This window comes from Takifugu rubripes, unplaced genomic scaffold (genome assembly GCF_901000725.2).
Source record: "Takifugu rubripes unplaced genomic scaffold, fTakRub1.2, whole genome shotgun sequence".
Classification (NCBI taxonomy): Eukaryota; Metazoa; Chordata; class Actinopteri; order Tetraodontiformes; family Tetraodontidae; genus Takifugu; species Takifugu rubripes.
Window position 1 is genome coordinate 21,968 of NW_021821584.1, and position 25,743 is coordinate 47,710.

Sequence of the window (25,743 nt, forward strand, 5' to 3'; positions counted from 1 at the left end):
TGTGTTGGAGATTATGCACAAATGCCAGGACATAGCCTGGTCCCAAGAGAAGGGTAATTCATCCTTTAAAACAGCAGGTGGCAATGAAAGTCCCCAAACCATGCCATAAGTCTTAACTCTTGTCTATGGTTTGAAACCGTTTGTGCGATGCGAACTATAAAGTTCAGAACAGGCCAGGAGGCTTTGATCACTGTGCTACAGGTGTAAGTCACATTTATGTGCTGCACAGTGGAGGTCTGCGCTCTGCAAGTGCTTCTGTGTTGTTTGGTAATTCAGGGTGCAGAGCACTATTAAACCGACAGAGGGCAGTGTTGCGTCATTTTAAACATACGCTGTCCCAAAGACAAAACTGAAGAAGGAGTTCCCTTCGTTGTCTTAGCAACCTGCAACACATTATACAGAAACGGTCTACCCCAAAACTGAGTTAAAGAACTACAGGCGGCTCGATATTATTAATTCGACTTTACGTGCGCGGAAATGGTGACTGAAAAACTAAGTTTGACTTGTGATGGGATTCCATCACACCAGCAGGTGGCTTGTTGTCAGTCTTACTGTGGCCTGCCAGTGCACGGAAAAGACATGATGATTTACAATAACGTGGACACAGAATCCAAGGTCTGGTAACACATCACACAGTGCATTACACAATCATTTTAAAGAGCAAAATAATCGAAGTATATCGCATTTTGGATTTGTTGTATGTTTAAAAATGCCCTAATTGAATCTGCAATTAAGTAAACTTTTATTACTTCTATTGATTTCACATTATTGTTCTTGAAAATGATTGCTGTGGTAATTACCGTTAAATTAGCCATAGATTATGATTACATTGCTGGAATTCCTTTGTTGACAGCCCCTGTTGCTAACTGGCCACCACGGTCAAATCAATGCAATGACATTTGGAAAAGGAAGCAGACCGGTTCTTTTGTGCTCTGCGTCTTCTGATTATGTTATTGTCTGGGATATTGAACACTGCCAAAGGAGAATCCAAGAGGGTAAGATCTCAATGTCCCTCAGTGTTTGCCAGAATCAGTCACTAACACTTTTCTTCGCAGGTAAAGTTGCGACAGGAACAGTTATCGGGACCTTGCTGGGGGAAATCACCCATCTCTCATTTTGTTTCTCTGATGAACGAGTGGCTGCATGCTCAGGAACAACTATCCATGTTATAAGCTCCAAGGTACGGCACACGGTGCACTTAATTTCCTGGGATGCCAACAGCACCTTCTTCATATAATGGGCCGACGCCAAATAGGCTGTATTGTCCTGTATAGAAGTCATGTTGGTATTTTGGTTTTCCCTATTAGAACCGAAGCGTGATTTCAACATTAAGGGGTCATCTTGGACCTTTAACTGCAGCAGAATTCTGTCCGTGGAATAAAGATGTTCTCGTCACCGTTTCAGAGGACCGAACCTTTAAGGTCACGACTTTTGAGAATTTTTCTAACAATTTCTTTACATGTATTTATTTTGATTTCATGGCAATAATCTCTGTTAACATAATAATTCCAAGTGCTGCTCAAAGTGTAATGAAGCTGCAGCGAATACAGTACTATAACCAGACATTATGCACTTTATCTCTGTAGGTGTGGGATTTTAAAGATGCTGCTGTTCGCTATGATTCTTTCGTTCTTTCAGGTATGACATCATAATACACTGCATATGTTTGCTATAGCAAACAGTATCTTATTGTGTCATTGGTCATCTTTAATTTGAGGCTTATACTTCACCTCTATTGACTTTACACAGGTGAAATTGCCATTGTTTCTAACACAGAATCAAAATCATCCCACTCCCTCTCAGTTTAACCTTTTAATCCAATCAGCTTCTCCACTGGTCAGCGTTTTATTCCGAGAGGAGAACAGGCATCTTATCGTGGGCTCCGCAGACGGCCAGGTGAGTGACTGAGGTGCGCAGCCTCTCTTTATCACCAGATACAGCTGTGCCCTGCCTCTTCCTTACAGGTATGGTGCTTTTCTCTACACGATGACCTAAAGTGTCACCTGGTGACCAAAATGGATCTTGAGAAGCTGGAAAAAAGATATAAAGGTCGTAGTGGGTCTGTGAGCCACCAAACAGGTGATCTATCTATCCTACAAAACAGTGGCAGAGCTTTTCTAGGCTGGGGTAGCTGAATGGTTTTAATGAAATGTCTTCCCATATGTGATGATGACTATGGAAATGATGAATGTCCTGCCGCGTTTGATGATGATTCCAGGGAACGCAGAACAGTCGGCCGTAGGAAAAGTGGAGATTTCAAAACCCATCCTTAAAATGGCTTCATGTTTCCTCTGCAATGATGCCACCGATGAACAGAACAGGTGAGTAAGGACACGTCCGAGTGCACGTCCTTCATTAACCTTGGATCTGTTTTTATGTGCTCAGGCGTCACCTCGGTTTCTCCTGTGTTCCTCTTGAGTTTTCGGCTGTATGCAACCAAGCAGAGTCTTATAAAAGCCATTCAAACAAAGTTCTACCAAAGGAGAATGTTTACATGTGCTGTCACCGAAGGCTCATTTCTGCCAAACCCCTCTCATCAACGCATAGAGAATAATAACACACCACAGATATGCTTTTGTATGCAGCTGGAATGAATTCCACATCAGGTCGTCATAGTTAAAATCAAAGCAATGATCGCAGCGTACGGAATTTCTGTACCTCGGGGCATGTTTAAAGGCACAGCAACAGCTGCATTGTTTCTGGTGACCTTTAATAAACACGTTTTAATATCCACAGCTGCCTGGTTTTTTTTTAACCAGTGCATACTCACTGGGTAGCCGTGTCGAACCTGGGTCACCACGAATTGAAGGGAAGGGTGATTCTGAGGCTTTGCCCCCCGCGGCCTTCTGAAAGACTGCAGCCGTAAAATGGACCATAGACGTGAATGAAATGATGCCGTTTAAAAAAAATCAAATAAAGCCCCGCGCATAGAGGCTCTCAATGTTTTCACCGACGCAGATGAGAATAATTGAGCAATAAGTAATAAAACGATTTCCAACAATGAGGTAATAGCAGCATGTAGTCCTCTTGCGTCTGCCGCGGGGCAGATGTTCCCATCTTGCTGTGTGGTTAAAAAACCCTTCAGCGCTTAGACTACGTGAAGTGAAAAGGAAACCTGAGTGTATGTAAAGCTGTAGTCCTATGGCATGCACGCTTCACAATCCCTCACATGGCTCCCTCTGTGGTCATACCATCCCTCCAAACGTGGTCTAAAACCCAGGGAATTCCCGTACCTCTGTCTTTTCCATATGTTTCTGTGTGGGTTCCTGCAGGGGCAACAGCTGGTTGTGTATTGGAAGCACTGATGGGCTGTATGTGATAGATCTGGCAACCTCGGAACTTCAGACAGCAATATACTTTGCAGGTAGGGTGTGGAACTAAAATAAGCATTTACCATCTCATAAAGGAAGGTATTTGACTTTAAAAGACCGTGGCCCATTTGGTTGTGCAATAACACAAACTGTAGTACTATTATATAGTGTTTACACTACTTCTGTCATCAGGTTAGCATTATGGAGATGAGACGGTTTTGATGTGCGCTTGTAATATTTAATATTTATAATTATTTATATAACATGCAGGCTGGAATGTTGTTTTTGAAACCAAAACTTTGGGATGATTGCTTAGCATTTAGCATATCCTTCACATCTAAAACCTGCTGTCTCCCTTTAGTCCCAGGACTATTTTTAAATGATCAGTAGCACACAGATGCATTTATAATTGATGGATTCATGCAGATTTTATCATTGCATGTCCCTCTTTGACTCTGGGGTTTGTGAATGGACCAATAGAAAACAAATTCATTGGGATTTCCTTTGGTGGTAGTCAGACTGATTCAATGTTTAGCGATTGATTTATGTGTCACAGTGTTATTACTATGTACAATAATGGCAAATATACATTAAAAGTCTCACTGTAAGGCTTTGCTCCTCACATCAAGCAGCCAAATCAGTTTTAAATGCAGATTCTATAGAGGCGATAGTGTCATGAATATGAATCCAGGATCTACAGTGAACAGTATCTCTGAATAGTGTTTATTCTTCTAGATTACCCGAACCTGAGCATCACAATGGCTGGATTATGGGCACTTTCTGGAGGAAGCAACAACTCTGTGAGTAAATCCAACAATTGTTAATGAACTAGGACGAGATACAGGTCACGTTCAGTGTACCTCGGACATAGCATTGAGGGTTATTGTATTTATAAATGTCTATTTATGAATCTGTTTCATCTGTTTTCTATTTAAATAATAAAAATACACTTAAAAAAAAGTGGTCACTCGTTTTTTTTTTTGTCATTCAGGTTTTGACTTTGGTGGGCTCCTTATTTTCTCCATGTGTGGCTCTGCTAGAGTTTAATCTTTGTGATTTAGGAAGGATCTGGATTTGTGATGACAGCTTATCAGTATTTGCAAGGTAAAACTCAGGTTAAGCCCCAATTTACAACAGGTAAAACCACACAAATCGTCCGTTTACTCTTTTTCTCTCTCTCTCTCTTTATTTATTTTACGAAGCAGTCGATGGAAGAGCTTCTGAATGGGAAAGAACTGTCCTGGCTCATGTTTAGATAAGCTTCCCTCAGGAAACATTATAAACAACACTATAAATTATAACAACGCTCTGTATAATCAATAGAATCATTACTACAGAATCAAGGCTGGGAATTTTCCCAAATTTTCAACAAATGCTAATTATTTACCAGAATGAATAGCAATCAAATGATAATACAGAATATTTTCACTCTTTTCCAGCCACAGACCCAGATTGGGAGCCAAAACATCACCATGTCAGCTTGTTAAAAATGTTGTAGGCACATTGCTCTTTCAGACGCGGGTCAGCTAACCACACCAGCAATAGGATACATGAATGGAGTCTGTTTTTTCAGCTGGCTTTGAGCCTGTATCTCCCTCTGACTCTTACATTTCCATATTAACTTGGTCTGTTGGAACTATTCCTGCCATCATCTGTTTTTTTCACCAGTCAGCGATATCCTGGTACTGAAAGGTTGCAGGACTAGTCATCCATGCTGGTGGAAAATGCTGCCTCCCTTTATTTTCAGCAGTACCACCACCTTCTTTTTCCTGTTTCCAGTTCTCCTGCGCTGCCTGAATCCCCCCTGAATGCTGAGTTCACGGAGAGAAAGGCCATCCATCCGAAAAAGAAAGGTCAGCATCCCTGCACTCATATGAACCTTCCCTTATCCTTCACTTACTTCATGTTCATGTTTGATGGTTCTAGATTTCCAAAGAATGACCTATTTTGTAGCTCACATCATATCTGGCAATTCCATTAAACTGTGTTTAGAATTGACATTAAAGTTAGATCAGATTCCTTTACTGTTTTTATTTGCTACTTCTAACTATGCATAACCATTGGGAAATATTCTTTCAGGACGAGAGCGAGCATATTTGTGGGTATAGTGTTTATTATTAGAATTTGGCAGGTTCTGCAGCAGACCTACAGCATGGAGAGCTGTGGTTTACATGCCGCTCTTTCCACCAGTTAGCACTGAGGAAGCTAATGTTAGCCAGACATCTCCCAGCTGGAGCTGTGGGAGCTGCCAGTGTCAAACTCCGTCGGGGATCTTTCAGGGGAGTCTGAAAGTGCTGCGTGACTGCAGTGTCAGCCCAAAAGCCACAGGATTTCACCATGTTTCCTTCCAAGCATGTATGGCTGGGGAAGGATATCTGCAGAATTTCTGACCCTGAAAATGAAACTGTCCTGACTTACAGAAGTGCAAGTGCAAATTCCACTTAGTTGACTGAAATCCTGTTGCTTTGCAGCAAATTTGCCTTAAAGATCTGATTTTTCTAGATGTTTTTAGCCAGTCCTACTAGCAGACATAAAGATGTGAGACGGAGTTGGTGCACGAGGACAGACCTAGATTGGGTTTGACCTTGAAGTTATGTAGCTCTGGTTGCCGACACAGCAGGGCAACACAGCTCTTATGCAATTTTCATGTGCACTCTAAATTGAAATAAAATAATTTTTGCCTCCCTCTATTCCTCCAATAGTCACGTCTTTAAGGCAACTTCACATGTTACATCATTATCCAGTAAATATGAAGCTAACATCTCGTGTTAGATAAGATATAATGCAACTTAATTTTTACATTTCCCCTGTGTGTTTCTGCACATTTTTAAGGGATAACATGATTTATGTCACCTTGTTCTGCAATTTCTTCCTCTGCCAGACCCTTGGGTTTCCTCCATAATTCTTCTTACCGTACTTTTCATTTAAAGTGCCTCCGATACATTTTTATCTGCACCCTCCACGCTCCACTTTTTCCTCAGCAAGATGATAAATCATAGCACAGACCCTCTAGACATGCTGGATATCATCGCCATGGTATATTTGAGGTTGGGATTATTCAATATTTCTCTTGGCTCTTTGCTCAGCATTGAAAACACTCGACATGACGTCACGTACGTTTTGAATCTCAAACGTTTTGAATCTCCAACAGTCCGACAGTTATGAATTTCAGTCCCAGGGCTTATCTGAGTACACCTGAGTACAACAGTACAGCTGAAAAGTGTAAATGATGTCTCCGCTGGATTGAGACCTCCTGTTGAGAACAGCACATTATCCTCCTCGCTGTCTTAACTGTGTGCACCGGCTGGAGTCAGGTTCTTAATGGCGGGCTAAGTATCACATAATGAGACGGCCGCTGTAAAAAAACAAGCCCCGCTGGGATTTTACACAAACGTGAACCATTTTGGAAATTTGACTATACAGTTTCAATTAGGTTCAAATAGCTTTTAATCCCGTGTCAGCGTACATTATCAGACTAACTGCCCCATAAAGCCAAACGACCATAATTTATTAGCAGGGGGTGATTGTGCCACCAAGAAACGGGTTTTTTTGGAGTGGGGATTTTGTTAAATACTTTTTTCTGCACATAACCTGCTTTTGCTCAAAGACTCTGGAGTGGAGAAGAGGCAGGTTTTCCATAAATGCTTCTGTTTTTAACCACGCAGCATGACGAATGCAGGTACTATTCCGGGGTTTGATCTGACAGTCACGTTACATTCCATGCAAAATCGAACAAAAACGTGACTGAGCAGTTTGCACACGAGTATGAAACACAGCTGGGAACTAAATGGGATTGAAACCTGGTCCAGATGTGCTTGCCTTCAATGGCATTAATTTTATTGGGATTGGTGATAAATCAGGATGGATCTGAGCCACCGCATGAGATGTCGGTCTCATGCTTGACCAAGTTGCTGCAGTTTGTTTTTTACATTGATCTGTTTGGCCCGTCGGCTGTTCACGCTTCGTTCTTGTCGCGAAGGTTAAATGGAGATTGAACTGTAGCGTATATATATATATCTTACCAATTGCGATTTAATCCTAAATTATCACTCATATCATATTCCTTCTCTTCCTATTCAAGGATGTGACTGAGAGCCTCACATATTTTACTGTAAACGTCAGCTCAGTGTAGCACAGCGGGGAGCTGAGAGTGCAGCCGTTCCCGGTCTGTGGCCGATGATCTTAACAATCCCAGCAGGACCTAACCAATAGAGTTCCCTCCTTCTGTCCTGTTATAGTGTAATTGCACTGTAATAGGCAATTGTAGCCCAAGAATCATATTGTAAACTCTGCAGGTTTGTCGGTGGGAGAGCAGCGACTGCCGTTGTCATTCTTACTAACCACCATATCTGTTTCACACAGCAGGTCCAAAGGATCAGCCTCTGGTGTTCCACCCAAAAATCAAATCCTCAGGGTACAACCAGGCCCCAAGGTAAGACCACAAGGCACAGTTATGGTGCAAAGAATACAAATTAAATAAAAAATAAAAATATCTACTTTCCTTTTTTCTCCTCCGGCAGACTTTACAGCCATTTAAGTCGTTTCCAAGCTGGTCTTATTCATATGTTTGTTCCTCGGTTTTACTTTTCAGAAGAACCTTGTTTGTACCTAAAACAAACACTGGGAAGAAGTCTTCTTCTAAGAAGGCAAACAGAAATATGTGAGTCCCATCATTGAAAACATTTTTAAAGTGATCACTACTAAATTTATTTTCTTCTTTTTTTTTAAAGAGATGTATTCCACAGAGATCCAGCAGACACAGCTGCACCCAGCGTTCCACAGGTTGACGTCAGCACTGGCAACAAACCCGTCTGCTGCCTTCAGTATTCAGGTGGGATCATTTGGCCCCTGAAACACTGACCATAAAATGTGCAGTAATGCGCAGTATATAACTAAAGAGCCAGTAAATATGGATTCCAGCGAAAAGGGTCGATTTCATAAATACAGACTGGAGGTAGTGTAAACCCCTTTACCACAGCTTTATTCATGCTACAGAAGGCTGTTGCCCGGCAACTGTCAAACCAAAGGGACCTGTACAATTTAGGACTGGCAAGAAACTGACAACAAATCTTAGCCGGTGGTAAAATATGTAGTGCAATACCTTGTCTAGTGTTTCAGTCTAAGATTATCTAACGTTATTGTGGTTCCCCAGGTGATGGGAAACAAATCCTATGTGGTCTCGGAGACAGCTCGCTTCTGCTGTACAGCTGCTCTCTCGCTGGCAGTCCGACGGTCTACTCAGGTATCTGAAAATGAAGTGTAGTCAAATAATGATTGTGTTTCATTTTTCCTTTATAATCCAATACTTTATAATGAAACTAAGGAGTAGTCAGTCAGAGGACCTCGGAGTAAAGGGCCCTAATCGCTTAACTGGTTTTAATATGTGTAATACAAACTTTTTGTATTTAAAACAGCACTATTGTCCATTTAATTATAACCTGACAGTATATTAACGAACTTGGTATGTTTTAGATTTTCTTTTTCTATTTTTAAAAAGGGCCATAAAGCATTAATAAGCTTTGCACACAGTTGAGATTCTTTAATTCTCTTTGCCAGTTTTTTTTACAGAAGGGCCGACAGAGGTTAGTACTAAAAAGGTCATCCCCCATATGAATTAGGTTTTACTTTATTTGGATTATTCTGGCAAAAACACTTTGAAAAATCGGTCGGCTGGCCCGAGATGAAACAGTGCATGAAGATCCAAACACTCCGTTGCTCAGCTTTCACTTTCAGATGTCTGGATTTGGACCTCTGTGACAGCCGGAAAGTGTGGTTCCACAAAATTCTGGAGAATTTGGCACGTGCTGAACACCCAAAGTGATAGCTGCTGCATTTCAAAAACTGAAAGAACACACTAACATTTAAATTGTTTAAATGCATAGGTTTTGATCCTCTATATGGCATAAAATTCAACAATATGTCTGCAGGACTTTTAGATTTGAGGCTCGTAGGAAAACAAAAAGTGTCCACAAGGGGGCAGGAGAGATAAGAGCACGGATTTAAGGTGACCCATAGGTCATTGAGAGCCTCTTCTGTGTCTCGCTCTGCCCGATTCACTGAATAACACCATAAAAGTAAATTTGTAGTCATCCAAAATAATTCCAGATAGATTACAAATGTCTCTTTATTCTCAGGCCATGACAAACCAGTGAGTAGCGTGAGCTGGAGCCTGAACAGACGCTGGTGGTTGAGTGCATCAGAGGACGGCTCTCTCCGAGTCTGGACCCACAGCAGAGCTGAGCCTGCCATTATCATGGTAAAAGTCCCAGTCAGCCTTTCCCCCTCAGTCTTGACCATCAGTGCCACATATCTGGTGTAAACCTTTATCAGACCTTCCCTCACTTATAATTCTAAATCCAAGTCCTAACCATAAACAAAACAGTAAAATGCAGATCAGCCAAAGTGACCTCATATTGTAACTATTTCCTCCCGCTCAAAGCTTCGAGTCTCAAACTATGTCAAAAGTAAAACCAAGCCACAGACACATCCTGTATAGATTTTGCCTCCTGTCTACAAAGACGACTGGAGCTTGTCCCTAATTGTAGTCTTGTTAAATAGGAAGCCACACTTAAATAACAGCTGCGGTTGCTTCTGTATTCACAGTGGTTTGCCACACAGATTCATTTCTTCATAAGCACATGTTACAAAAGTAAAATTCCAAAGAACAAACGTATATTGTGTAGGAAAGACTGAAATATAGGAACGATAAACCTGGTTTATCATTAAAAGTATCTACTAGACATCTGCAATTTTGGTTATACCTCTGGAGTTGGTGTTTAATGGGAAGAGTGGGAAGTGGGTCAGTATACCACTGCCATGTCCTCCTGTAGCTGATGCCAACATCTCTGGCTCCATTTAGTGATACCCTTGAAAGGTTTGGTCTGTATGAGCTGCACAATGTTCTTATGGACCAAGCTGGCAAAGATATTCAGTTCATCGAGCTAAGAAGTTCATTCCATCTCAACCTTTGAAAAGATTACATTATTAATGACATTTGTAGTATCACAACATAACAGATTGTCATATTAAATAAACAGGAAAGCATTTTCTCATGTAGGATGGCCCAAATATTGTGTTCAAACTGATTCAACCTTTGCTTCCATTCCTTCAGGACAACAGCAACTTCTCTAAACCCATTAAAAGTGCTCAGTTTTATTACCTCGACAAGTTTTTGCTTCTGGCATCTGGACCCTCTTTGCACTTGTACCTGTATAACATCGACACGTCGTCCGATGACATCAAAAGGTAAATGCAAGTGATGATCAGGTCTGGTTGTGTACGTGTGCTAGTGTTTCTGCTGGTAACGGTGCGTTATATTTTCCTCTTAGATATAAGAAACGGAGTGTCGTCAAATTGGCAGGAAGCTTTGAAAGCACATCTGCAACAAACATCACTGCTATGTCTTCCATCAATGATTTCTTCTCTTGTATCCTATTTTTTTGCTGTTATTTCTGGCACTGAAGGAGGAATATTAGAGTTTGGAGTGCAGAGATGTCATTGAGGGCACAGTGAACCTTAAGTAGTTTTGCTTGGAGAATCTCATTGGCCCACTTACAAGCCAACCACAGCGATCAGCCAGGGCTTCATGAAGCCTTTACATGCTGCCTGAAAGCATTCCATCGCTGGCTTAACCTGTAGATCCGTCAAATGTCTTTAATGTTTCAAAAAATGTCTGCTTTGCAACACCTTGTTAGGTTGACAGTGGACATACTTTATCATAAATCTTATGCACAGAAGTCTGAACTAAGCAGAGCTGCAGAAGGAGGGATTTTTCACTGGGCTTGGAGTCATTTGGATGGAAAATGGATACACAATAATTACATTTCAGACTAGAATGGTACAAACGATGTGTCAGCCAAGACTGAACAACAGTTCTGTAAACCTGAAAGGCTTACATCCAATAATTCTTTGTGTTGTATACACCAAATTGACCAAAGTTTACCAAAGAAAACTGAATTACAGCCACAATTCTCTCATTTTGGTAATGTAGTAATTTTAAAAAAAATCGTATTATTTGTCTTCTTTTAGATTTAAGAATTAACCGAGTTCATTCAGGGTCGCCAGGTCTGTCATTCTGAATGTTAATGTCCATGACTGCAGGAACAGAAAGGGTTTTACGAAGATGAATCCATTAAAACAGGATTTGTCGGCATTATTTAGTAAGGATCGGACCAGGCAACTTCACACTGTGGTGGGTGAGTGTAGAAGACCGTGTCATGGAAATCTTAGCCAAACTGCCTGGAAGCAAACTGATGGATGTCTGCTCAAGCTCAGCAAGAGCTTTTCTGGCCAATGTCAGCAGATACAAAGAAAATGACCACTCGTACTGGAGTTGTTGGAGACATATATCTCTGTTCAAAAATAACAATCGAATGCCACAATTTGTTTTTTTCCTAACTGTGACTCAGACGTAGTCCTGATGGGGGGGTCAGATCGCTCCATTCAGGTCTTTGACATGAATAAAGGTGCAGTTGCCGCAGTGCTGCCCGATGCCCACAGCAGAGCCGTCCACTGCATTTCCCACAATAAAGTAAGTTCAAATTAACATTTTTTTCAACAATTAAAAGTTAATCAACAAGCATTATCATAAAGCGAGGGTAATTTTCCTCAACAAACCACACTAAAGCCACATATAGATATCCTACATTTTGTTTAAATCAGCTGCAGATATTTTCCTCGTCGTTTTTAGCTTGATTGCAATTTATGATAAATTCCAATTCCGGCGCCTCCAGTGTTACTCACCCAGTGAGTAATTTGCTTGATTTGGCAACACTGCGTAGGACCCATTTCCACCAATTTGGCAGAAATTGTAATGTTACATAAGCTATTGCAGGCTTGTGTAAGTTACATAAGAGAGGGGCTTTTATGGGGGGAAAGTGCGACTTTGTGGTGTGAAGGAAGAAGTTTGTGGTGTCCAAAGGACATGCCATCATCAGCTACATTTATCTTTTTAAAGGTTTGGATATAAATCCCAACTGAAACAGGATTAAGACTGCCGTAGGAGATATCAGCAGATTCCACCTTGGATCGGAGCCTTGAAAAAAAATGCTGTTCCATGATGCATTTCGGGTTTATGTGGTTTTACTCCCACTTTACTGTTTTGGATGAATGTGACTCCAATTTGCTGTTGCTTAATAAGCAGGGAGCTTAAGCCTTTTCACCAAGTTTATTATAGTTCTATAAAGAATGTACAGAGTCATCAGTTAACATAAAAATATGAGTAATTTAGGTGGTACCCCCCCACACACCCCCCGCCCCCCCACCCAATACAACCCCACAGCTGGTTATCTAATGTTTTTTGAAATCGTTGTACCCACTGACCCCAAAATATTAACCTGTGCATACTTGACTCAGACCAGCCTGGATTAGCTGGGCACATTGCAGCTACTGACATGGATTAGAGGCATTTACCCCTTCAGCAGCACACGGGGAGCCGGTCCTCCTTCAAAACATTGTTGTTATTATTCTCTGTCGCACGAGCGCTCCGTACATTGTGCGAAAGTCCGCGGTGTGTTGTTTCAGCTTGGCTCTTACGTCACTGTGGGGTCGTCCACCTGCGTGCCCAGAGGCCTGTAGATGCCTGTAGGTTTAATACCTGCAGATCAGTGGGTTTGCCCCCCTTTGACCGGAGACTGTGCACACATCCATCTTCCCTCCCCTACTGCAGTCTCCTTGCCGTGCACACACTCCTGCAGGAAATGCAACTTTCCATCATCTCCGGAGCAATCCTCACCTGGAACTCATCAGGGCAGAAGACTTCTCGGAAAATTAAACTAAAAATGCCTTCTCCGACTCCCGTTCTGACACTCCTCATGGAAATCCAAACAAGAAACACCCTCACTGCCACTCTTGCTCCCTTTCTTCTCTGCTTGGTATGAGACCCATAGACTACCATAAACTAGGTGTATATGTGGAATGGAAAATCTGTTTATTGAGCTAAAGCCCATCTCCATGTGGTGCATAAAAGTTGGAAAGAAAAATGACGCAATTCCCATCTTTTGATCCCCCATGGGCGCCGCTTGTCTTCAATGTCACTTTAATGTGAAGTTCCAGGTACAATACAACCTGGAATGATAATAATAAAATAACATTTCATAAAACAGGATGTGAGGAAATAAAAAAGCCAACTGTTCCAATGCTGAACACTGGAAGAGGAGATGATTTACAGCCTTTTTCAATGAAGCATGTGCTGACTAGTCACTTTTATTTTCTCTGCATACCTCACAGGGCTCCGTGTTCACCACGCAAGCGCCGGAGTTATACAACCTCTTCCTCACCAGCGCAGTCACAGATGGTGTGAAGATTTGGGATCTCCGCACTCTGAGGTTGTGTTATTCAAAAATCAGACCGCTCACTGTGTTCAACTCAGTATTGTTGTACAGATTCTGTTCCTTCACATGTAGCCGTGTGATAAAAGAGCCCGACCTCGTGCCTGTTCCATTACAAAACGTAGGCCCTCATTCCAAGTGTTCCATTTTACCTTGATAGTTAATGAGCAGACACATCTGTTGGTCTGTGTGCTTGTATAGGAGTGATCATGTTGATCGGAGAAAGGCTGCATGAAGGAGAGGAGAGGAGAGGAGAGGAGGGGAGGGAGGGGAGGGGAGGGGAGGAGAGGAGAGGAGAGGAGAGGAGGGGAGAGGAGAGGAGAGGAGAGGAGAGGAAGGAGAGGAGAGAGAGAAGAGGGATATTGAGAGAGAGGAGGGGAGGTAGGGAGAGGAGGAGGAGAGGAGAGGAGAGAGGAGGAGGAGGAGAGGAGGAGGAGAGGAGAGAGAGGGGAGGAGAGGAGAGGAGAGGAGAGGAGAGGAGAGGAGGGAGGAGAGGAGAGGGAGGGAGGAGAGGAGAGGAGGAGAGGAAGGAGAGGAGAGGAGAGGATGGGGATGGGGAGAGGAGAGGAGAGGAGAGGAGAGGGAGGAGAGGAGAGGCGAGGAGGGATGAGGAGAGGAGAGGAGGAGAGGAGGGAGAGGAGAGGAGAGGAGAGGAGAGGAGGGGAGATAGGAGAGGAGAGGAGGGGAGCAGGGCGGGGAAGAGAGGAGAGGAGGGGAGAGGAGAGGAGAGGAGAGGAGAGGAGAGGAGAGGAGAGGAGAGGAGAGGAGAGGAGAGGAGAGGAGGGGAGATGAGAGGAGAGGAGGGGAGCAGGGGAGGGGAGGGGAGCAGGGGAGGGGAGGGGAGAGGAGATGAGAGGAGGGGAGGGGAGGGGAGAGGAGATGAGATGAGGGGGAGAGGAGGGGAGGAGAGGAGGGGAGGAGGGGGGGGGGGAGGAGAGAGAGGAGAGGAGAGGGAGGAGAGAGGAGAGGAGAGGAGAGGAGAGGAGAGGAGAGAGAGGCCTCCATGAACCAGCAGGGAGACAGCAGCGTGATCACCTGACAGGTGTCTGTCTCCCTGCTGGTTCCTGGGGTCCAGCAGCCTGTGGCAGCACAGCCGAGATGTAACAAGATTTTCCTTTTATTGACTGCGTCACGGAGCGTTCCCGTGAAACAGTAATCGGCGATCGCTGAGCAGCCCTGTCAGCAAGTCTGCCGAGTTAAACATAAATAAATTCAAGCTGCCGTGTGTTAATGTGGAAGTACAAGTATCTTTCATGTTTTCCTCACTCGTGATTCACAAACGTGAACATCTGTGTCCCATCTACTGCTAAACGCATTGTCACTTTTTATCTGCGGCCTGTGATTTGTCTTATCGCACAGGGATGTGCAGCTGTGCTCCCCCGCAGCTCAAATGTGCGCCTTTGTTCATGTATAATTAACAGGATTTAATCGTCAGGCAAAGAATCGGAGATTAGCACATGCTACTCTGCAAAATAGCAAAGCTCACTATGGATAAACTGTTTGTTTGTTTTGTTTTTAAGGAAATGAATGAGGTTTGTCTGAATGATTTCATTTATTCTCTGCTTGCAACACACAAATGAGAAAAAGACTGAGGACGGCCTGTTTGTAGTTTGCAGATGGACATGTCCTACATCTATTGGCCCTTTATCCTTGATCTGCTGCTTTATCAGGTTACCTAAAAGCAAAAAAAAAACATTTAAGCATTGAATGAGAACCCCTTTTTCTCCTTTAATCACTTGCTGTCCCAAAGCCTGTAAGATTATCTAATATCCGTTTGCCTCAGCATCTTTTCTGCACAAACATTCCACATTTAATGAGTAAATCGGTAATTCGTCTTCCAGCTGACTAGAACAAAACCGGGATGCTGTTTTTTGTTTTTTTCTGTCTGGGCTGTTAGTAGCAGATATCCATTTAAGGCCGATAATCCAAGAGGGCTTCTTTTGGGTTCCAGGAGGTTCTTTTGGCTCTGAGGCTTCATTCTTTCATGTCTGAAACTGCTCCATTGTTTTATTTGTCATCCTTATCACTGTCTGATAAATATTTTATCTAGTTTCAGGCCAATTTCTGGTTGTCCAAGAGATGCAGGCCCTCTGAGGGGAGAGGCATTCATGTATGAATCTGGCTCTTTTAATTTCCTTTTTTTTCTCCAGTAAACTTTGAGTGTGTTGTATGAAAGAATCGCCGGACTTTAAAGCAGGTCTGTGCTTTTCCCGTGTTCAGCTGACTCACTGGAAGCCATAAATCTGCTCTAAATTGTATCTGTGTCAGATTCTAAAGCCTTCTGCGGACAATGTGTAGCATGGGTGACTACATCCAGGTGGTTCCCACATGCCCATACATCTATCAGATCTATACATCTGCTCACCACTGCAGTCACAACGTTTGATGGGAGACGTTTTCCCTCTATTCAGCACCTCACAACAAGGGGAACAAAGACCTTTATGACGTGGGGAAGAAAAAAAGGAAAATTGGCATTAATTGACATCATCCTTTGCTGAAATACCAAGTCCTTCCTGGCTTTATGACTACCAAACTGCTTTCTACCTCAGGACTCTCTGTCAGTTGCTATTTTTGGTCTTTTTTTATAGGTTAGAGCGTTTATATTTCACAGCAGCGTTTAATGGAAATCAGACCACAGCTGATTCTATAAATACACAGTACAGAGGCAAAATCTGTCTTCAGCGGACTGATGGAGTCCACTCGAGGAATTTTTATCGTATGATTGAGGTTAGCGCGGACCCAAATACACATCATCTGTTATTATTTTTAATTATGTTAAATAGTGCAAGAAAAAATGCAAGCTTTTCCCAGATTTGCTCTGACAGTTCGACAGAGCAAAATACAAATAATAAGCTCTGATTAAGGCCTCGATCACTTTGATGATTGATGAACAGTACACAGATGGATCCCATAACTGCGTGACTCCCACCTTCACCCTCCGGCCTGTATTAGTCATCCAGCCAATGCTGGCTGGGCTGCAAAGACAGCACTGAGAAAATATGTGTGGGAGATTTGGCCTACCAGCTCCTTTCTGCTCAGTCAAAACATTAGATCTCCACGATGACCCAGAAAAGCAGCTAAGTGTTTATTCTAACTTGTTAAACTGCTTCTCACTAGTGTGTCGGTGACAGGCCATACAGCTGAGCTTCCAAAATATAGAGCAAATGGTTTTAAAACTCATCCATCTTCTTGTGCTTGCACAAAGGTGGTGAAAAGGTGTCATAATCCAGCTCAGTCCAAATTTGGTGCACTTATCAATGGAAACAAGGACTAAAATGTTAGGCTATGCTAGTTGCCCGATTTTTCCAAAATGTTAAACCACTGAGAAAGGTATGGTAACATTTCAGTTTTACAGGCTTCAAACATTTGTCTGTTATAGCTTGGTCGTGTTTTTACTTTTCTTTCTTGGCATATTGTGTTTCTTTATGCCCATAAAGAATATGACCTGCTTCCAGTCCAAGCTAATGGCATTAGCATGCGAATGAAACCCCTATTCCCCCCCTCCTGTTCACAAACACTTCCTTGCCAATGTGTTAGTCACTGAGGGGCCACTGGGCCGTTAGTGGCATTGTAAAGACATTACATGCTGTCGAAAAGCAAAACAAACAAGGCAGAAGTTGCTCAAGGGGCCATTCATTTTATGCTACCATTTCTTTTCTCTGTTTTGCTTGGCTCTCACTCATTTTTGGCCCTCTGTTCCCTCTTTTTTGATCATAAAATCTTGGATCAATGCACCAATAGACATATTAGGGTTGGATTAAAGGTTGACGCAATTGTTTGAAATAGTTTAAGATGTCCGAATATGTCAAAAATGTAATATCTGGTAAAAAGCCCTTCCGAAATTTGGGGATAAACTCCCACATTTCCCTGAAGTATGCAGAGACATGGAAGGTCTCGATCCATTTCCAGCAGGAACCAATGAAACATAAATACATATAGGTAGATTAACCAAGCAAGCACTGGTTTTCACATGTGCATCTCTCCTTCAGGTGCACACGGCGCTACGAAAACCATGTAAATCGCGTCCACCCGTGCTCAGCAGCCATCTCAGCATGTGGTCGTTTCATTGCCACGGGCTCGGAGGATAACTGCGTAAGTAGAATGGCTTTCCCCAGTGAGAGATCCCGTACACGCTTTTCCAGTCACACCGCTGTCATATCAGCTCCTGTAATGATTGTGAGGTTTAATGTATATCTTTTACGGCTTGCTTAACCTCGTACTGGGACATTTTCTAACACTTTCATCCTCATTAGGATGAGGAATACCTCCATTTGACTCCACCATTTCATGCGCAGTCAAACTTTTTTCCGTATAAATCACATCTGAACGTTGAGGTTGAGGAGTCGTATGATTAGTTTTCCAGCCTTACGCTCCTTTTTATGACATTTCCTCCCTTCTCTTTATCTGTCTCTCTTTTCCGCCTGTGTATGTGCATTTCAGGAGCGGCGGAACATTACACTCATGTTGCTGGTTACAATCCTCTGTAGAATATTCTGCATTAAATTCGAGAGCATCCCTTTGGGGATGTGATAAGGATTCAGCGGAAATTGGGAAGAAGCGCACAGTTGGGAGCTAGACCACAATTATTGTAACCGCTGTGGGACTTCCAGAAGCCAACCACATTTGTACTTGTCCTAATGTATCAAAACCCATCCGTGCAAAAAAAAAGTGTGGGGGAGGAGTGGAAAACTCTTAAAAGACTCCCGAGATCGTTTGCCTTTTTTTGAAGAATTCTCGATCTACTTCAATTAGATTATACTGTGGTAAATATTTTGGTGTAATTTCCAGCTGTCAAACTAACTAATGGGGTTTTATCCTTTTTTTCCCCCTTTTCTCTCCTGGTTGAGATGGAGGCCTGGTCATTTATTCTTCATACCAAAACTTTAGTGTCCCTACTTGTTACTGTCAATGTAAATTAATACATCCGAGGGGTGAAATTCCAGCTTTCCTGGAGGAACCATTTTGTCCTGTTTTCCTATTAGGCACCACTAACATCGTGTGCCTTGGCTGAAACACTCTATCCACACACTTGCTTGGTGTGTGTGTGTGTGTGTGTGTGTGTGTGTGTGTGTGTGTGTGTGTGTGTGTGTGTGTGTTGTGTGTGTGTGTGTGTGTGTAAGGAATCATAACATAAAACAGATGCTGGAATCTGATGAGTCATCATCAAGTAACAAACATCCTCACATCTGCTTATCTGTGGTCATGGCAGCGATGCAAACCATCATCTCATTATGTTCAGAAGAGAAAAGTGTCCGATAACAGACGGAACACGCCGACATAAACACGTGCTGAGTCCCGAGAAGCTGTTTCGAAGCGCTTTGCGTTGACACTTGAACACATGGTTACTTAAACCCTTGATCTCCTGGGTCAAATGCATCGTGGTACTTAGCATTCTAAGTTTTGCCTGTCAGAGGTGAGAACAGAATTATTTCTAGCAATCAAACTACCAGAAGAACCACTCCAGAACCTTCTTTTAGGACACAGCTGTATTATCATGATCTCACAGCTGTGTGTCAAGATACAACTGTGATCTTCTTCACATGATCACGATGAGCGTTATCGTCATCATCAGCACTGACTCGCTACTTATTGAATTATGCTTTCAAGTCCCTCAAACAGGTTCTGCTTTACGACACGCTTGCTTCCGGTTTCAGGCTTATGTCTACGACATCCGCAGCAGCGGCTACCTCCACAAACTTCAGAACTTCTCCAATCCAGTGCTCAGTGTGGGCTTTCATCCAGCAACGACACAGGTAAGAAATGGAAGATAACATCTCAACTCAATGTTGCTGCATATTACCCGGATTTAACCAGCAATTAGGCAAGTACATTTAGCATTCATTATACAGTACCCGCAAATGTTTAATAATATCATATTTTTTCTGTAATTAAGTCTCCCAAAATAGTTGCGGGTGCTGAGGCCCCGTGTAACAGGGACGGTGTTTGTGTCAAAAATGTAAATATCTCCCCAAAGCGAGGCTGTTTTCACCTCCTAACACTAGTCAGAGTAAATGTTTTCTCTTTATAGTCCAGTCATACTGGCTGCTGCTCTTCTGTGCCATAAACCTAAACGACCCGCTTTGTTCACCGCATCACCTTTAAGACCGTGGCTGCCCGCGGGGGTTCCTCCTGTCAAAACACGTATCGTGTCCTGTCCTTGTTAACTTCCGGATCCCAGTTGTTTCACTTTATTGGCATTTGAGTAATAGATTCTTCTAATCCATGTAATTTGCTATTGTGGAAAACAGTTTTGCCGATTTTCTCGACTGCACCAACGTACACCAGATAAGATTCTCACTGTTTCAGATCAGACAATGTTAAGACATAAAAGAGTGAAAGACAGAAGAAAATCGTGGCCTTAAGTTGCAAGAAGAAGAGTTCTAAAGTCTGGTTGGTTCCCTCCAGTTGGTCTGAAACAATTTGATTAGATAGAAGCAGCTTTCAAAATAATCCATTGCATCCTCACTCAGCCGTCTTATCTAAGTTAATGCTGACAGTGTTTTGGACATAGGTTATAAATCTGCAAAGGTCCGTAAGGATGGATTCAGTTCACAGTGATTTATTCAGATGTCCAAGTCTCTCAATGGAAAGTCTGATCCACGGCTGTCGACTGAACTATAAGCTGCAGAGTTTGAAGAAACACTTCATCGGTCATATTGTGCTCTCAGTGCATATTTGGTTTTAGTTGACAGGAACATTATAGTGGGAACTCTAAAACCAATAGAGCAGTTGGAACGATTGCCTTCGCTAGTGGTGTCGGGTGATTAATACAGATTAGTTCATGAAAATTGCAACTGACTGTTATTCAGTGGTTCGATTTTGACAAGGGAAAAATGATTCCCACATGGTCATCTCATCAGTTTTTCAAAATATCTGTATCTGCAACTAATCAAAAGCTTTTCTTTTGGTTTCACATCAACTGCCAAATATCATTTTGTTTTTCATTTCTCACCGGGTATCACCTGTCTCTGTTCTCAATATGTGCCGCTGGTCTGACTCATCTGATTCTGCACTAATCTGCGAAGAGGTGAGCGCCATGAAGTCATGATCCCCACGGGAAAAACAGGAATTTGGGCTCCAGAGGGTGGCATACTCAGGGTGCCCTCTTTGGAGAAGGTTTAAAAAATTAGCGATGCATCCCATGGGGCGCTTGAGTGGATCATTTAACGCCTCCCTCAATTCTGTAGCACATCAGATTCTAATTTAAAGGTCAACTGCAAGGGACAATGAACATGTGTTGAACCAATAAACATGAAATCTGCAGTTTATTGAATCAGTGATACAATTCTACGATGTCTGCTCGGCTGATTATCCGGCAGTTGTCTGAATGCAATTAGCGCACAGCTGGACGCGGTCTATTCGATTCAGTGCAGACACTTTGTTTTTGATCAGCCGTCATGTGGCCTCTTTAGTCCGTCTTAGGGTCTGTTAAAGGCAGGACCACCCCTGGAGGTTAAACAGAACCATCCCGCCACGCTCTACATGGAAGCAGTCGTCTCGAGTGGTGAGAATTGGCTCAGAGACGCTGACATGTTAGCTTAGAAAATGCTACCGCTCTATCCGCACCCCTTTTTGTGACAATAGACCCCAATAAATGACCTACGACCCTTCGGGAGTGACATACCAGGTGCTTTGGCACCGTGAGTTAAAGGAACGAGGTGGACTTACAGTTTCAAGTGTACAAGCAGTATCTTTATTCATCTTTATTCTTCAAAACTTTCTCCTATTTTCTGCTCTTCCTTCAGCTCCCATGTCTCTTTGGCCCCTCTGGGTTCTTCATCTCACTGTTTCTCCAGAAGTTCCTCCTGTCCTGATCTTTTTCATCGACTCTCATCATCTTTCTTTTCTGACATCAGCACCTTTTGTCCTGTTCTTCATATATTCCTTTTTTTTTGTTCTGCTTTTCCTCTTTGGTTTCTTGTTCTCCCTTGTAGAGCTGTTGTCTGAGTTCAGTAACTCTGTCATTTCATTCTTTGGTTCCAACAAATCTCTCCCTCTGTTTTTTTCTTTCTGATTCTTCACCTCCTCCTTGTCCTCACCACTTCTGTAAGTCTTCCACTGAGAGACTTACTTCTTCTTGGAAGAAGCCGGAGCGTGTGTTGTATTTCATTTGGCCTTCTCTTCCTCTCCCTATTGTACTTGAAAAGGTTCTGGTACTTGAAATACTCCCAGGATACCACGGTGTCCAGAGTGTGAATATCTGGGATAATGTCACTCCGATGGCTCTGGGATCGACCAATGCTAAAGAACGAGAAACCGTGACCTTCTACAGGCTGAAAAAGATTCTCTTTACACAGTTTTTAATTGTGATTTGTCTAACGCACTTCACACCGAGCTTCAGGACTGGCACAGAACCGTCCTGCACCCAGAAATCCACCTCAAACTTGGGGAAGAAAGCTGTGCCTCAGCGAGCCCTCTCCTCTGGAGGACCTGCAGGTGTTACAGCATGCTCGAGCCACATCCACCCAAAAACCCACCCCAGCACTACTGTATATTTTTGTTGTCACGCTGGCCTCTAACGGCTGGATGGCTGTCTTTGCTCACACTCCACACTCGTCCCCATGGACACCGCAGATGAACTGTTTAGATTTTGGTTGTCGGCACTTATTTTCTGCCCGTTATTCAGCAACGCATGTCAGGGACAGGAGGGAGACGAATGGCTGACACTGAGTTGGGGCGCCTGCTGTTAAGTGGTCATGCGATCATGTGACGATATTATATGATAATTGCATTTAATGAAGCTTAGACATGGACAGGACAAGTAGTGGACTAGGAGCAGAGACTGTCCTTCCTCTTTGTTTTGGAAAACAATGACAGCTTAAGTTAATTCTGTCCATACTGTAAATCTGTCCATGTGCATCTCTGCATTTACCCAGATGAGCCTGTCCAAGGTTCTATACATGACACACCATATATCTGTAGACAGCAGGAGACGGGGCAAAGGCAGCAGCTTTACTTTGCTCAAGGAAGGGGATATCGTTAGCATCGTTAGCATCAACACTCTGGGAGCTGGTGCATTAGTTGTTATTGTTTAAAAAAGTCTCTCCCCAGTTTTAATATTGACCTCTGACACAGGTAAACGCAGCCAAGCTTTATCTTCCATTGCTGTCTTACAAATGGACAGTAGTTGAAGTAAAACAAAATGAATGTAGCTATATTATACATATAATTGAGGTTTAGGATTAAAAATTCAAGGTTGACTTTGAGTCTGCGAGTGCATAAACGTGAGTGAGGATAAAACGATCTCCATGGAATCATAGAAGTCACCACCAATCATCTTAGCATGAACTGAGAGTCTGTGTGCTTGTAAACTCATCAAATAAGCGTCCCTTGTGGCCATCTGCTCCTTTCCCATCGCTCCTGTAGATCTTCCTTCCTCTCTTTGTACGTACAGAGCGAACATCCTGAAATATTTGCATTTTTCTCTGACTCTGCTCAAAGAACGTGAGTGATTAATTATATCTTCTGGAGTTGAAGCACATCGCTCCTCATATCTTCCAAAGCTTCGGCTATTGTTCCTGTGGATCTGCGTTGACAGACATTTGGTGTATTCCAGAGCTCCAGAATGTGAAAGAACCGTCTGACCTCGAGAATTGACAGCACATAATTTACCGCGCTTCCTTTGAACTTTTGATTTGTGTCAATTTCCAACATATTGGGCCAGTGAATTATGGCTTTATCCAATGTAAACCAAGTCAAAAACTAGGCAAAGTATGGGAGCAGCTGCATAATTTGAAGAGCCCAGTGTAACACGGAAGCTATATCTCATATGAGTTATGGTTGCTAATCGAGCTGCTCTCTGACCGTTTTTGACTTTTAAATCGTGTCTTTTACACCTCGGAGGCTGTGCCGAGACAGCTGGACTGAAACGAGAGGTCATAGTGGAGCGAGACGTTTTCCACAGCAGCAAATTTGTCATTTACCCAAAACCTTCAAAAACCACTGGAACACACAAAAATCTGTGAAAAGTTGAAGAATGCTAAACAGGATCGCAAGAAGCTGAAGCACCACAAGCAGTCGCGCTACTCCATTACGTCGGCAGCCTAATTTGGATAAATTATTATGAACTTTGAGGTGCGGTTGAAACCACGCAGATTACCCGGATCTTTGAGAGTAATGAATTCCTGGTTCTTGGTAATGTTGGTGGAAAAAGACTCCTGAGAATTGGAAACATGTTGAAATGATATTGGCCACCAAGCCAAAACATTACGATTGAGCCATTTGATTCTGAAGCTTCCAAATATGCTGTAGATTATTGAACTTCAGTGTATCACAATAAATAAAGACCGGCATCCTGAGGAGTCTAAACGGTTTTTGACTTATCATTTCAGACTCCTTTCCCCGACTCAGCCGCTCTGCTTTCTGGTGTGAAAGATTGTTTCTCCTTGAAATATGTTTGCTTGCTGTTGTCAAAGAGATTTCTGCTGTCCATAAAACCAACGTTGATGTGTCCAGGAGAAGCTGAAATTCAAACACTCTTATTTTGTTAGCGATTTGTTGGACTTTTGTTTCATGTTGCAGCCAAGAGGGCTTATTGATGCGGGGGGGGGGGGGGACATCTATAGGTAAAAGAAACACAATCAGACAAAGAGACAGCATCATCAATTGGACAACAGCCACAACGTAACGGTGAAAACACGCTCGAGGTTACGCAGGACACCACTTTCATTGATGCTATTAACTAGAACTGCTCCAGTTAAACAGATCCCAATTACTGTAATAAACAGGTGTTATTTTGCTCTTAACATTAGTCATTAATTCTAGAAGTTGTCCCCCAAAGCAAGCCAGCAACATGCAGTCTGCCAGTTAGTAACCTTGAATACCAACATACTATCCTCCACTTTTAGTTGATCCGCACAGGAAGCACAGGAAGCCTTATTTTATCAAGCTTTTTACTGAAACTTCCAATGATTTAAAGTTCTCAGGTTCATGTTACTGTCAAGGTGACCAGCCACATGAACCTGGTTCAGGGAACTTGCAGGGCCTGCTGCCATTATTTCATTTTGACTTAATATGGGGTCTTAGCGGGACTCTTTGGAGCAGCTGCAGATATGAATATGTATTTAAAGCCTCATTTGTTTGACGGTTCCTATTGCTCTCTTCTGTGATTGGCTGCCAGAGCTCTGAAGTAATGTTGCCTCCAATCTGCTCCGCTGTTCACTGGAGATGAGATAATCCTCCCCTTCTGCGCCGCATCCCATATTGATAGAGCAAGTGTTTGCACATGCACGATTTTTAATGAGTTTGCAATGTGCTGGCTCTGTCGAGGTGCGGGCGCTCCACAATTTGAATGGTGACCTTGTAGTGGGAGTCTTGGTTGCTGTTATGCAACTAAAGCTTCGAAATCCAAAGGGAAGAGGAGGTCATGTGCAAGCAATGCCTGGGAAATATCATCTGAGCGCGAATGTGACTTTTTTTTCCCACTTTTTTCCCTCTTTCTCCCAGCTGATGACCGGGACCCTGGATGGAAAACTGAGACTGTTCCAGCCAAGCAGTGGGGCCCTCCTCCCTCGTGACGCCAGCGCCGCCGCACACTGAGCTGCATCATTTCAGCTAACTGCTGCTAGAGACAATTACAGTGTCGTTTAAGCGGCATGGTGTAAGTTTCTGCCTGATCTGGCACCCAGTGACACACACGCAGCTCTGTTATGGCTGACAATCGCGAGGGCGCGTATATTGTTCACGGTAAAAGGGGATTGCCATGTTGCCACCCGGCATTACACCCTGAAGACTTGGTTTGTTTTGCAGTAGAGAGTCAAATGCTGTGAAATACGACTTGTGATGTCCCAAATTGTTCTGTCATCAACTCCCATTGCTTCATTCGACAGCCCTGACGGTCATGTGTAGATATTATTTATTCTGTGTATTGTATAGACGTATGGCTACACATGTGCCTGTGAGCATTACTCCAAATACAGAACCATTACATCAACTGGGTGCAACCGCTTTCGCTGCCAGACACACAGATGCTACTACTGTTCACACACACATCCACATTAGTTAAAGCGTAAACTTCCTGCTCGCTACATCTGCTTCAGTTTAATCGTCTAATTTATGTAATTTCAGATGCAATCTGGTGTGAAATAAAAAAAAGACTGTGGTGA

General features: G+C 42.9%; 1 protein-coding gene across 1 annotated transcript; it reads left to right on the forward strand.

The window, feature by feature from the left end:
* The first annotated feature begins 407 nt into the window (after nucleotides 1–407).
* On the forward strand, nucleotides 408–25,743 carry LOC115248139 (WD repeat-containing protein 27-like). Its single transcript, XM_029831761.1, has 24 exons — nucleotides 408–615; nucleotides 854–995; nucleotides 1,056–1,180; nucleotides 1,308–1,421; nucleotides 1,587–1,638; nucleotides 1,826–1,896; nucleotides 1,965–2,079; nucleotides 2,219–2,321; nucleotides 3,273–3,364; nucleotides 4,047–4,111; nucleotides 4,303–4,415; nucleotides 5,091–5,164; nucleotides 7,674–7,743; nucleotides 7,903–7,971; nucleotides 8,042–8,142; nucleotides 8,464–8,553; nucleotides 9,446–9,567; nucleotides 10,423–10,556; nucleotides 10,640–10,737; nucleotides 11,720–11,841; nucleotides 13,539–13,636; nucleotides 17,629–17,731; nucleotides 19,294–19,392; nucleotides 25,085–25,743. The coding sequence occupies exons 1-24, from the start codon at nucleotides 478–480 to the stop codon at nucleotides 25,175–25,177; spliced, it is 2,403 nt and encodes an 800-aa protein (XP_029687621.1). The 5' UTR covers nucleotides 408–477; the 3' UTR covers nucleotides 25,178–25,743.